Source organism: Bombina bombina, chromosome 6, assembly GCF_027579735.1.
Source record: "Bombina bombina isolate aBomBom1 chromosome 6, aBomBom1.pri, whole genome shotgun sequence".
Taxonomy (NCBI): domain Eukaryota; kingdom Metazoa; phylum Chordata; class Amphibia; order Anura; family Bombinatoridae; genus Bombina; species Bombina bombina.
The window spans coordinates 919262224-919274558 of NC_069504.1; the positions used below are offsets into that span (position 1 = coordinate 919262224).

The 12335-nt window shown below is 36.5% G+C and overlaps 1 protein-coding gene across 1 annotated transcript in view; it reads right to left on the reverse strand.

Moving 5' to 3' along the window:
- The window catches only part of LOC128664778 (kazal-type serine protease inhibitor domain-containing protein 1-like), a 149540-nt gene extending 138081 nt beyond the window's left edge, over window positions 1–11459 (reverse strand). Inside the window, exon 1 of the mRNA XM_053719584.1 lies at window positions 11003–11459. Coding sequence (XP_053575559.1) covers window positions 11003–11459 — 457 coding nt within the window. The remainder of the gene's footprint in view (window positions 1–11002) is intronic.
- Between the last annotated feature and the right edge of the window lie 876 nt (window positions 11460–12335).

Genomic DNA, 12335 nt, shown 5'->3' on the forward strand with positions numbered 1-12335 from the left:
TACGCAATTTACGTAAGGGGATCTGCGGTATGGAAAAGTCGCGGCTGAAAAGTGAGCGTTAGACCCTTTTTTGACTGACTCCAAATACCAGAGTTAGCCTAAAACCAGCGTTAGGAGCCTCTAACGCTGGTTTTCACGGCTAACGCCAAACTCCAAATCTAGGCCTTAATGATTAGATTAGTTATTTATGTTGTGGGGGGATGGCAGATTAGGGGTTAATAGTTTAAATAGGTAGTTTGCATTGTGAGAAGATGGCAGTTTAGGGGTTAATAACTTTGATAGATACTTTGCGATATGGGGGTTGGCGGACTAGGGGTTAATACTTTTTTTTAGTTATTGTGGTGGGGGAATGGCGTTTGAGAGGTAGATATTGCACATGCGTTAGGTGTTTGATTTTATCTTAACAGTGAGCGACAGGGAAAATATACGCGCCACACTTGTATGTGGCGCGGTATATGTGATTGAGTGTAGTGTAAGGTCGGGTTACCATAGTAACCTATTTTGAAGAAATCCGGCATCGGGTGGAAGTGTTAACACAACGCTAACTTACACCTACGTGAAAAGGGGGACTGCATGCAATGCGCTAAATAAGTCAATGGAAACATGATACTAAAATGATGCCGTAAATTACTTTTAGCTGCCGGCAACTTTGGTAGCTTACGGCTCCATTGTTAAAGGCTCAATGGAAACGAGCTCTCGGTTACTAACTAAAATGTTTAAAGCATTTTACATCGAAATGGCGTTTAATATTCAGCATAGAGATAATGTGAAACTCTTCTGGAGGCAAGCTGTCTGAGCTCGCTTCAGATTTTTTAGCTCACCTTTGTTTTTACTTAGTGCTGTGTAGTGTTTCTAGCAACCTTGGTTGCTATTTACACTGCACTGTCACATTGCGACTTGGGTTTTTACTGCACTTCGGATTCAATTAAGGTGCCTGGCATCTGTAGTATTTACTATTCTATACTGTGCTATTTCCTGTGCGCAGTTTCGGGGTAGCGAGCCCCATAGTTTATCATGCTACATAGTTTAAATAGCACGTTTTCACTGTTTCTAATTGCCGGGTATGAAATCTTGTATTCTGGGTGCACTATTCATTCTGCTGGATCTTTTGTTGCTGACCTTTTTTGTTTATTGAATTATTTTCTTGCCTGCCTTGACTCTTGGACTGCCTCTGAATATTCTATAAAGATTACAAGTGGAGCGCAAACGTTTGCGCACGAGTGATAAGGGGTTTATTGCGGGTGTTTGTGCTCGTCTGGCTTATCACTGGTATTACAAGTTGAAAGTAAACATGATCGCTTGAGCCAATCGCGATTTATGCTAAATGAATACCTCGAGTTCAGAGCTCTGGTCAACTGCTTTGCGAAACACAAAAGCTGCACAAAACATATCCAAAATACATTACAAATTATAGTTACACTCATAATAACGCTATCTAATAAAAATTATTTAAAACAAATATTGCCTCCCAAAGTTATAAGGGCTCAAATATAGGAGGTCTCAGGTGTTAGGAAAAAAAAGGTAGGCAAAGGGCTTTAACGTAGAGAAACATACATATACAGGTCCAAAGATGTATACCTATATTTATAAAAATATGTCTATATATCTGTACATATGTATTTATATATATCTATATATATCTGTATATATGCATTTATATGTATTTACAGACATACAGTATATACACATATAAACACCATAATATATATATATATATATTAGAAGAGAGAGAACAGCACTCCTGAGAACAAAAGCTAGAATAACTTACATGCCTGTTCATTTTTATTGCAACTCAGGGTGCGCGTTCTTTTAGCACACTATGCCCTTTCACAGAGAAAAAATATCCTGTAGTATATCAGTTTGACCCTGCATAATGACAGTCCAGCGCCGAAATACCAGGCAATTTCTCTCTGAACAAGAGAAACAATAACCCCAGACGATCATTTAATATTAGTCTGACCCTGCCCAATGACAGTCCAGCGCCGAAATACCAGGCAATTCCTCTCTGAACAAGAGAAACAACAACCCCAGACTATCGTTTCGGCCTTCTGTAGGCCTCGTCAGTGAGGTGCAGTTGTATCTCTCTAAGGGCATGTGTGTATATTTAGTGGAGCCCTTTGCAGTTAAGTAGATGAAAATAGGAAAAAAACATATTTATGCAATATTCATATTTAATAAAGGTTTGAACTATATATTTGCTATAAATATTTCCCATTCTTATGTTCTGCAAATAGCAGAATATGTTCTAAGTATTTCTAAAAATATATTTCCATATATCTGTATAAATCAATACCTATATATAATCGTTTGTGTATATGTGTATGTGTATATGTGTATGTATGTGTGTATATATATTTATACAGTATGTATATATGTATATATATACTTCTATGTAAAGAACATCGGAATGTGAAATATTATATAATATATATGCACTTAAGAATATGTGATCGGGTTTGCGTGCGAGTTGGGTGTCAGGTTTTTTCCCCACTATTTTTGCTCCCTTTACTTCTATAGGGGAATACGTTTTCGCATGCGCAATATTTATGCATGTCGGGTTAGTGCACGAATGATAACTTTTTACTTTCAATTTGTAATACGAGTGCAGCCCAACAGGCACAAAAAGCTTACTTCTAACGCAGTTAACACTTAATCAGGAGCGTTAAGTAGAGCTCCACTTGTAATCTGGCCCTAAGTTTTTTTTTCGGCAGTGTATTCAACTTATAATTATGTATAATATAAATACATTTTTCCCTATTTTGTATTTTTCATCATATTCAAGTATGTTGTAAGTGAATCTTAATAGAGGTTAAGCATGTTTCACAGTGCATTCATTTATTTTATATATATATACTGTATGGTTGAGTGAGTTGCTAAACTTCAGGGGCTCGATCCAATAAAAATCGTCGCCCGCAAAAGCTGGCGACGCCAATATTTGCGTTGGTTTGGTATGCTATATACGGCGTAACCTAGAAGTTACGCGCGTATATTTCTGCCGTCGCCCGTAGTTTTTTGGGCCATAGGCAGGTATACCAATATACAACGTAAGGACTTACGTGGCGAAAATGGAGAAATCTTACTCCATTTTCACCTCGCCACAAAAAGCAGCCGTAAGAAGCCTTACGCTGACTATTGGAGCCCCGTAACTCTCTAAACTAGCTGCTAAATAAACCTAACACCTAACGCATGCGCAATGTCTATCTACCTGTCAACCGCGATCTGCTAAATAAAACCTAACACCTAACGCATGCGCAATGTCTATCTACCTGTCAACCGCGATCCCCCGCCGCAATCCCTAATAAAGTATTTAACCCCTAAACCGCCGCCATCTACATAAACTAACCCCCTACTGTGAGCCCCTAAAACCGCCACCATCTAACTGATCTATCCCCTAATTTGAACCCCTTACACCGCCGCCATCTACCTTATCTATCCCCTAATTTAAACCCCTTACACCGCCGCCATATACCTTATCTATCCCCTAATCTGACCCCTTACACCGCCGCCACCTATATAAAAATTATTAACCCCTAATCTAATCCCCCTATACCGCCGCCAGCTATATTAATATTATTAACCCCTAATCTAATCCCCCTAAAATAATTATCTCTATTACCAGCCCTTAAAAGGGCCTTTTGCGGGGCTTTGCCCCAAAGTAAACAGCTCTTTTGCCCTATAATCTGCCCTCCCTACACCGCTGCCACCTAAATTAATAGTATTAACCCCTAATGTAAGCCCCTTACACCGCCGCCATCTATATTAAAATTATTAACCCCTAATTTAATCTACCTACCCCGCCGCCAGCTATATTATCTATATTAACCCCAAGTATATTATAGTTAATATAGTTATTACATTATATATATTAACTATATTAACCCTAATTATATTAGGGTTAATATAGTTACTATAGTATTTATATTAACTATATTAACTCTATATAACCCTAACACCCCTAACTAAATTCTTATTAAATAAATCTAATTCATATTATAAACTAAATTATTCCTATTTAAATCTAAATACTTACCTATAAAATAAACCCTAAGATAGCTACAATGTAATTAATAATTACACTGTAGCTATGTTAGGGTTTATATTTATTTTACAGGTAAATTGTTAATTATTTTAACTAGGTATAATAGCTATTAAATAGTTATTAACTATTTAATAGCTACATAGTTAAAATAATTACCCAATTGCCTGTAAAATAAATCCTAACCTAAGTTACAAATACACCTACACTATCAATAAATTGATTGAATCAGCCAATCAGATTTTTCTACCTTAATTCCGATTGGCTGATAGAATCCTATCAGCCAATCGGAATTCGACGGACGCCATCTTGGATGACGTCATTTAAAGGTACCTCATTCGTCGTTCAGTCGTCGGCCGGGATGGATGCTCTGCGTCGGTGGAGCGAAGAAAGAAGATTGAAGATGCCGCTTGATGGAAGATGCTGCCGGATGGAAGAAGACTTTGTTGCCGCTTGGATAAAGACATCGCCGGGATGAAGACTTCTTCTTTGCCGCTTGGATAGACATCGCCCGGATCGGATGAAGAGTTCGGCCCGGCGTGGGGAAGATAAGGTAGGGAGATCTTCAGGGGGGTAGTGTTAGGTTTATTTAAGGGGGGTTTGGGTTAGATTAGGGGTATGTGGGTGGTGGGTTGTAATGTTGGGGGGTGGTATTGTGTTTTTTTTTCAGGCAAAAGAGCAGTTTTCTTTGGGGCATGGTAAGGTAAAAGAGCTTTGAACTTTTTTTAATTTAGAATAGGGTAGGGAATTTTTTTTTATTTTGTGGGGCTTTATTATTTTATTAGGGGGCTTAGAATAGGTGTAATTAGCTTAAAAATCTTGTAATCTTTTTTTTAATTTTTTGTAATTTAGTGTTTTGGTTTTTTTTGTAATTTAGTTTAGTTTATTTAATTGTATTTTTAGATAGATAGTTGTAGTTTATTTAATTTATTGATAGTGTAGGTGTATTTGTAACTTAGGTTAGGATTTATTTTACAGGTAATTGGGTAATTATTTTAACTAGGTAGCTATTAAATAGTTAATAACTATTTAATAGCTATTATACCTAGTTAAAATAATTAACAATTTACCTGTAAAATAAATATAAACCCTAACATAACTATAATGTAATTATTAATTATATTGTAGCTATCTTAGGGTTTATTTTATAGGTAAGTATTTAGATTTAAATAGGAATATTTTAAATCTTTATTTTAATAAGAATTTAGTTAGGGATGTTAGAGTTAGATAGGGTTATTATAGGGTTATTATACTTAATATATAAATAATATAATAACGATATTAACCCTAATATAATTAGGGTTAATATAGTTAATATATATAATATAATAACTATATTAACCCTAATATAATTAGGGTTAATATAGCTGGCGGCGGTGTAGGGGGATTAGATTAGGGGTTAATACATTTATTATAGGTGGCCGCGGTGTAGGCGGATGTAGATTAGATGCAAAAGAGCTGATTACTTTGTGACAAAGCCCCGCCAAAAGCCCTTTTAAGGGCTGGCAAAAGAGCAGTTTACTTTGGGGTAATGCTACGCAAAAAGCCCTTTTCAGGGCTATTTGTAGGGTTAGACTAAGGTTTAGTGTTAGGGATAGTTTAGTATTTTATGGGTTAAATAATTTATTATAGATGGCGGCGGGGTAGGGGGATTAAATTAGGGGTTAATAATTTTAAAATAGATGGTGGCGGGGTAGGGGCTCACTTTAGGGGGTGGGTAAGGTAGATGGCGGCGGGGTAGGGGCTCACTTTAGGGGGTTATAGATTTAATATAACTGGCGGCGGGGTCCGGGAGCGGCGGTTTAGGGGTTAATACATATTTTATTGTTAGGATAGTGAGGGGGGATAGCGGATAGAGGGTTAGACGTGTCGGGCTATGTTAGGGAGGCGTGTTAGACGTGTCGGGCTATGTTAGGGAGGCGTGTTAGACAGTGCGGGTGATTTAGACTTTAGTCAGGTTTTGTAGGCGCCGGCATTTTCTAATGTGGTGTAAGTCACTGGCCACGCCAGAAATTTGTACTTGCGCAGATTTCTGGACATTGCTGGTTTATCCGACTTACGGCACGTTAGCATCTGACGGCGCCGTATATTGGATAGCTCGAGATGCGAGCTGAAACTGCGGGCGACGCGGGTTCCCTCGCTTGCGCCGCAAACGACGCCGTATAACGGATCGCGCCCCCGGACTTTTTTTGAGAAATCACAAAGCTTAATTAATGCAATAGAATTATTTACATATTTTCTAAGAAGAGTGGTTTTGTATTCACTTTTTCTGATTTACACTTTTTCTGTAGCATAGAAAAGCAGTTCACTTGATTTTATTGAGTAATTACACTTTTTAAATCACAGATATAATTTAAATTAATGTTATGTTTTCTATATTACCCTACATTATAATTTAAACACAATAGTAGTACCCTTTATTTAAATATTTTAAAATGTAAACATCAATACAATCTATATAATATAATTATATATAATATCATTCAAAATAAAAACATAAATAACATGTCAGGTATCCTTTCTGTACATTTTTAAAACTTACTTGTCTAAATTAACACTATTAAACAACATTCAGCACATAATTAATTCTCTAAAATTACTTAAATAATCAAAGTAAAGATGATTTGCAATATACATGCTTTATTTATTTTATACATTTTCTTGTGATTATCTCAAAATTGTGTTTTTCCACTGCTACCCGGGAGAGGGTGGAAATGCATTCTGCAGGATTTAGAACCTTGACTCTGCAAATCTACACAGTGGTTACTTGATCAGAAGGTTATTTATATCTGATTATATCTAATTGGCCACAGCAAGAGATAAAAATACACTCAAGAGTCTTTTCAAGGATTATGTTCCTGAACTGCTCTAGGCAAGTAAAACAATGTACATTTTGCTAACAAAACATTTGTATGTATATATTTTACATTGCTGTACTTACAATGCTGTACTAAACTGCTAATATACAGTATACTGTGAATATATTAAAGGGACACTGAACCCAAATTTTTTCTTTCATGATTCAGATAAAGCATGCAATTTTAAGCAACTTTCTAATGTACTCCTATTATCAATTGTTCATCATTCTCTTGCTATCTTTATTTGAAAAAAAAGGCAGCTAAGCTTTTTTTTTGTGTTTTTTTTTTGGTTCATAACCCTGGATAGCACTTGTTTATTGGTGGGTGAATTTATCCACCAATCAGCAAGAACAACCTAGGTTGTTCACCAAAAGTGGGCCAGGATCTAAACTTACATTCTTGAATTTCAAATAAAGATACCAAGAGAATGAAGCCAATTTCATAATAGGAGTAAATTAGAAAGTTGCTTAAAATTGCATGCTCTATCTGAATCACGAAAAAAGAAAAAATTTGGGATCAGTGTCCCTTTTAAATGCCCCTTTAGGGGGCGGAGTAAACTGTTGAAGCGGCTGGACGTGCTTATGTGAAGCTCCTGACTTTATAAATATAAAGTTTGATTTCAGCTATAAAACCCAAGCCCACTATACTTCATGGAGTTGGTCAGAGACAGAGTGAATTTGCTGAGATCGTGTTCCAAGTTCTTCAGTGGAGCCATGTGGTGAGAGGCCTCACAAATCTAAAGCCTACATATACTACCTTATCAATTGAGATATGCCCTCAATCTTGCATGCCCTTCTCAGGGAGCTTGAGCACAATGTTGATGAGAGATTTGATGACCTAATTGCTACAGCTAGAGGTATAGGCCTTGAGAAAATGCCTCAAAAAGCAGTATGGCTGATTTCTGATACTGTAATAGAGGTAGATAAACCGCTCAGTGAAAAAGGGCCCCTACCCTATCCACCAACCACTTCACAGATCGTAATCAGTATAGACAAGGTGGAGAGTGTTATAAGACCCACAGCATTACCAAGCCACAGCGACACCAGGGACTCAGAGCCTGGTCTGGCGGATGGTTGGAGACTTCTCATGGCATTACAGTCATCCGCAGAGCTTCAGCCGACTCCTCTTACGACTGATACCAGCGCCACCGTGAAAACATGTGACTTACCTATGACTTCTCACTGGAGATATGTGGCTGGCTCGCCGGCGTGGCGCCTATTCTCTGCATTCTCTTCTGCACAGCCTGGATACCAAGCTGTGAACGATCAGAGCACCCGACGCAGCCACGAGGCCCAAATTAGCTCCCTACATAATATAGAATATTATGGTGAGGTAACCGAGAAATACGAGACTGCCCTATATGTAAGGTAAAACCTAGGGAAAGCCTTTGCGATCCTGTTCTGGTCAACAGGAATAGGATGAAATATATGTCGACATATGAGACCCTCAGGTCATAATCTGTCTTCTTCATATTAATACTCATCCGTATTTATTCTCAGGGACTCAACCACTCATGAGGACTTCACTGTCTGATACATCAGGTGGCACCTGGACTGGAAAGATTCTGTATTGCCTGATATTACTAATGATATTTTTTTATCATATTTTTGAGTCCTGTTAGTCAGATTCTGCACTTAAAGTTAAGCTTCATTTACACCATGTCAGCAATATAGCAGGCTACTTATGTTACCTAGGCATCCCTAAAGTTAGCTAGCTCACACTCTCTTTGCTAAATTTATATGTTCACCTGATGTAATCATTATATTTGTACTAAGACTCAAGAGCGGCTAACTCAATCGCTAATCTTCCTCTACTTTGTACCAATAGCATAACTAGGTCCAGGAGTGATCTTCTAAGTTGGTGAGGAACATTACTGTTTGGGGTCTCTGCCTATGTTGTCATGATGGGTGTTCACACAATAGATAAACCTACAATTTATCCTAAGATCCTATTCTCTCCTCCCTTGTTAATGTTATGCATTTCTAATTTACACTGTTCTAAGTCTACAGGAGTTCTTTACTGTATTGGTTAGAGGTTTATTTGTTGTCATCTGATTTCCTCTCTCACCCACAGGGGCGCTGTGTTGTTGTAGCCTCTCTTTAAGTCTAAGAAGGTAATGTCACATAAGTCACAATGTTTTGGAAACTCCACTAGATATTACACGCAGAGTTTTTCTTGTAATATGGCTAAATAGGTATTTATATTGTCTCCTGCCATGTGTCTAGTTAAGTGGAGCAGATAGAGGGGAAAGTGGAATACATTAAAATGTATTATCTGTCCTCATCAGAGGGTCAAGTAGTTGTATATAATTCATATTTTAATGATAGGTAACTCATATCCCTAATATGTCTACTAGCCATTGGGTATAAGGCCCAGGCCCCCATGGCGTAGCCTACCCACAGTAACTGCTTAGATAGACACCTCTTAGCTTAAGCCCTTGATAGCTGCCCTACCTCACAAACTCATCTCCCCACATATTAAACAACAAAACAACATCTCATTTAAGACAGTCTTGGTCTAATTTGGGCCCCAGCAGGTGCCTAAATTTCAGCCACCAGTTGAAATGTTGGATTGAGAGGTATTGTCTAGGTTATCCTGGTTGGTCCTACCTATTTTTCTTAATTAGCTACCTAATGTCATGCTTTATTTGATATGAGAGTCTTATGAGCTATGTGTAGGGTATTCATATAAGGGAGAACACATATATTTGACCTGAGCATTACATTACATTATAAACTGCTATACCTCTAAAAAAACTCCAACTAATTACTAGGCTACGATCAGTATAGTTCCCTTCACAAATTCAAACATCAGGAAGTTCCTAACCACTGAAGCCCATATCTCTCCCTAGCCATGAGAGTAAACACAACATTGATAATATTGTCTATATATATTATTACCATTTAGGAATATATCAGTATGTTATACAGGACCACCCCTGTTTGTATAAGTTTACTTATATTCTCTATAGCCTTATCTAACTTATGTTACATCTTTCTATTGCAGTTGGACTCTTAGATCATTGCATATTACGTTTAAGTAACCCCTCCTCAATTACAAATCTACTTAATAAGTTTATACATAAACTTTACTATGTATGATACTATGGGTTGATAATCTTTTATGTTTTATACATGACGAAGACCCAAGAGTAACCCTTTCACATACAAACTCTGTATTTACCTATATCATATTAATACATTCACCAAAATGCCCCATCCCCACCAATCTCAAGCGGTGCTTACCCGCTGACAAATATAACGCCAAGCGTCATTGGACCCAATGTGGTCCCCAATATGGCTAACATGCCTCACCAGTATTTCCTATACCAATTGGTCATTATGTGACCAGCTAATTAGTCATCCATGATAGCTTATCAAATTTAAAAAAATGAGGTTTCTGAAGCTTATATACTGTCATTCATTTTACTTTTAACTTGTATCACTGTATTGTGTTTCATTAAAATGTTGTCATTTATGTTATAAGATATTTACTTTAAGCGCAAAACCTCAATAAATGATTATTAAAAAATAAATAAAAAAATAAAAAAATGCCACTTTATTTTCTGTGATTATACAAATGTTATAGTCAAATCAGTATGTACTAAATATGCTGTTTAGGCACTTGCAAAGAAATGCTTTCAAACAAAACTACTTTTAACAATGTGAAAAATCAGTAAATGTTATACATATATTATTGTTATTATTGACTCTTCTCTGTGTTCTGATAAAGAAATGCTTATATTTTAAGCAATATTATATAGTAATACTTGCCTGTAAACTGCATACAGATATATATGATATTGTGATAAGCTAACTGCAGTAATTTTTATATGGTAAAATGTACAAAATGTTAGTTTTTTTTTTGGCACATATTTGTTGTAACTCTTTGCTTTATTTATTATAAATAAATTATTTCAATCCATTTTCTTTTTCACTCAGAATATTAATATTTAAAATCTTGTTTACTTTAGCAATAATTGTATTTGCTTTTTAGACAAAAAGACCTCCTTTACCTACCCTATTAAAATGCTTGTCCATCATACTGAATGTATTCAAATCACTAAAAGTTAGCAGAATTTAGTGTTATTAAAATGTTTTACATGTACCTGCTGCACAAGGTCCTCTGTGTTGCAAAGTAATATTCTCTTGACTTCTTGAATATATCTCATTGAACTGGCAGATATTATCGTATGTCTTCCCATCAGAGCCACAGATGCTTTCCTTGTATTTACAAACACATTGGGGCTCAGGAATCTCACCAAATTTGTTATCATTTGCATCCAATCTGCATTCTAAGTTTTCACCACACTTTCCGTAGAAATGATTCTTGTTATCCAAATCACAGATCTGTCCTTCCACGTTTCCACATTCAGGGCAGCAGCCACAATCATCCAGCACTGTCCCAGCTGGGCAATTGATAGATTTAGAGCAACCGTGTATGTCACAATTTCCACAGATATCACCTCTTAATAACCTCAGCCATCCTCTATGATAAAATGTTGGTGAGCCCTGTGTATCTTTTAAAATGACTCCATATAAAATAAGAACTATCAGGACTTTCATCTTGAGATTACTTTAAACAAAATCCAAGAAGTCTGGACCAAATCCAAAAAAAACAGAAGAGGAACATCCCATTTCTTTCCTTTTGGCAAAAATCCTATGGCACGTTGGAGGATGAGCATAAATTAAAATTGATTTTCTAGCCAGTAAATAGTACATACAAAGAGTATTGAATCTCTGTTGCAAAAAAAAACAAGATAAAAAGAAAACAAAAGATTTATACAACAGAAAAGATGCAGGTCAGAAAAACTGCACATTGCTCAAATTTGGCACACGCTATAAATACAAACAACATATCAGCATTTTCAATTAAAGTGTCAAAAGCACATGAGATGGGTGACGTGACCAGGAAAACAATCTGGTGTCTGGATTATATGAAGCAAAAATAAATTGTGAAGTTCTGTCCAGAAACTATGTAACATATTTGTTAACGAAAATCAGATTTACAAGTTTAAGGAGGCCTAAGTGAACTTAAAAATGTTAAAGTAAAAATGTCAGTCCCTATAAAATGTTTACTTATGTATTATTTAAACATAATTGCAATGCTTTTTTATTATTTATGTCCTCTGATTTTCCTGCAGGTTAAAGTTTTTGTGTTTTTCTTCTGCCCTCTAGAGAGGTTGGAGTGCATGTCATGGAATGCAGAACCCTCACGTTCTTACATACTGCGCAGTGATTAGTTGATATTATGAGTTATTTGTAGAGCACCATCAGATTACGCCGCGCTATAAACATAGGTAAACATGTAAAGGCTGCATTTATAAGAAGCAAATATGTAGAGGGCCCTGTCAAGCATTACTCTGTTCTAGATTACCTTACATGAAGATAATCTAGAGGACAGTTGGATTTATAGGCTTACATGCTAAGGGGGTTCAAGGG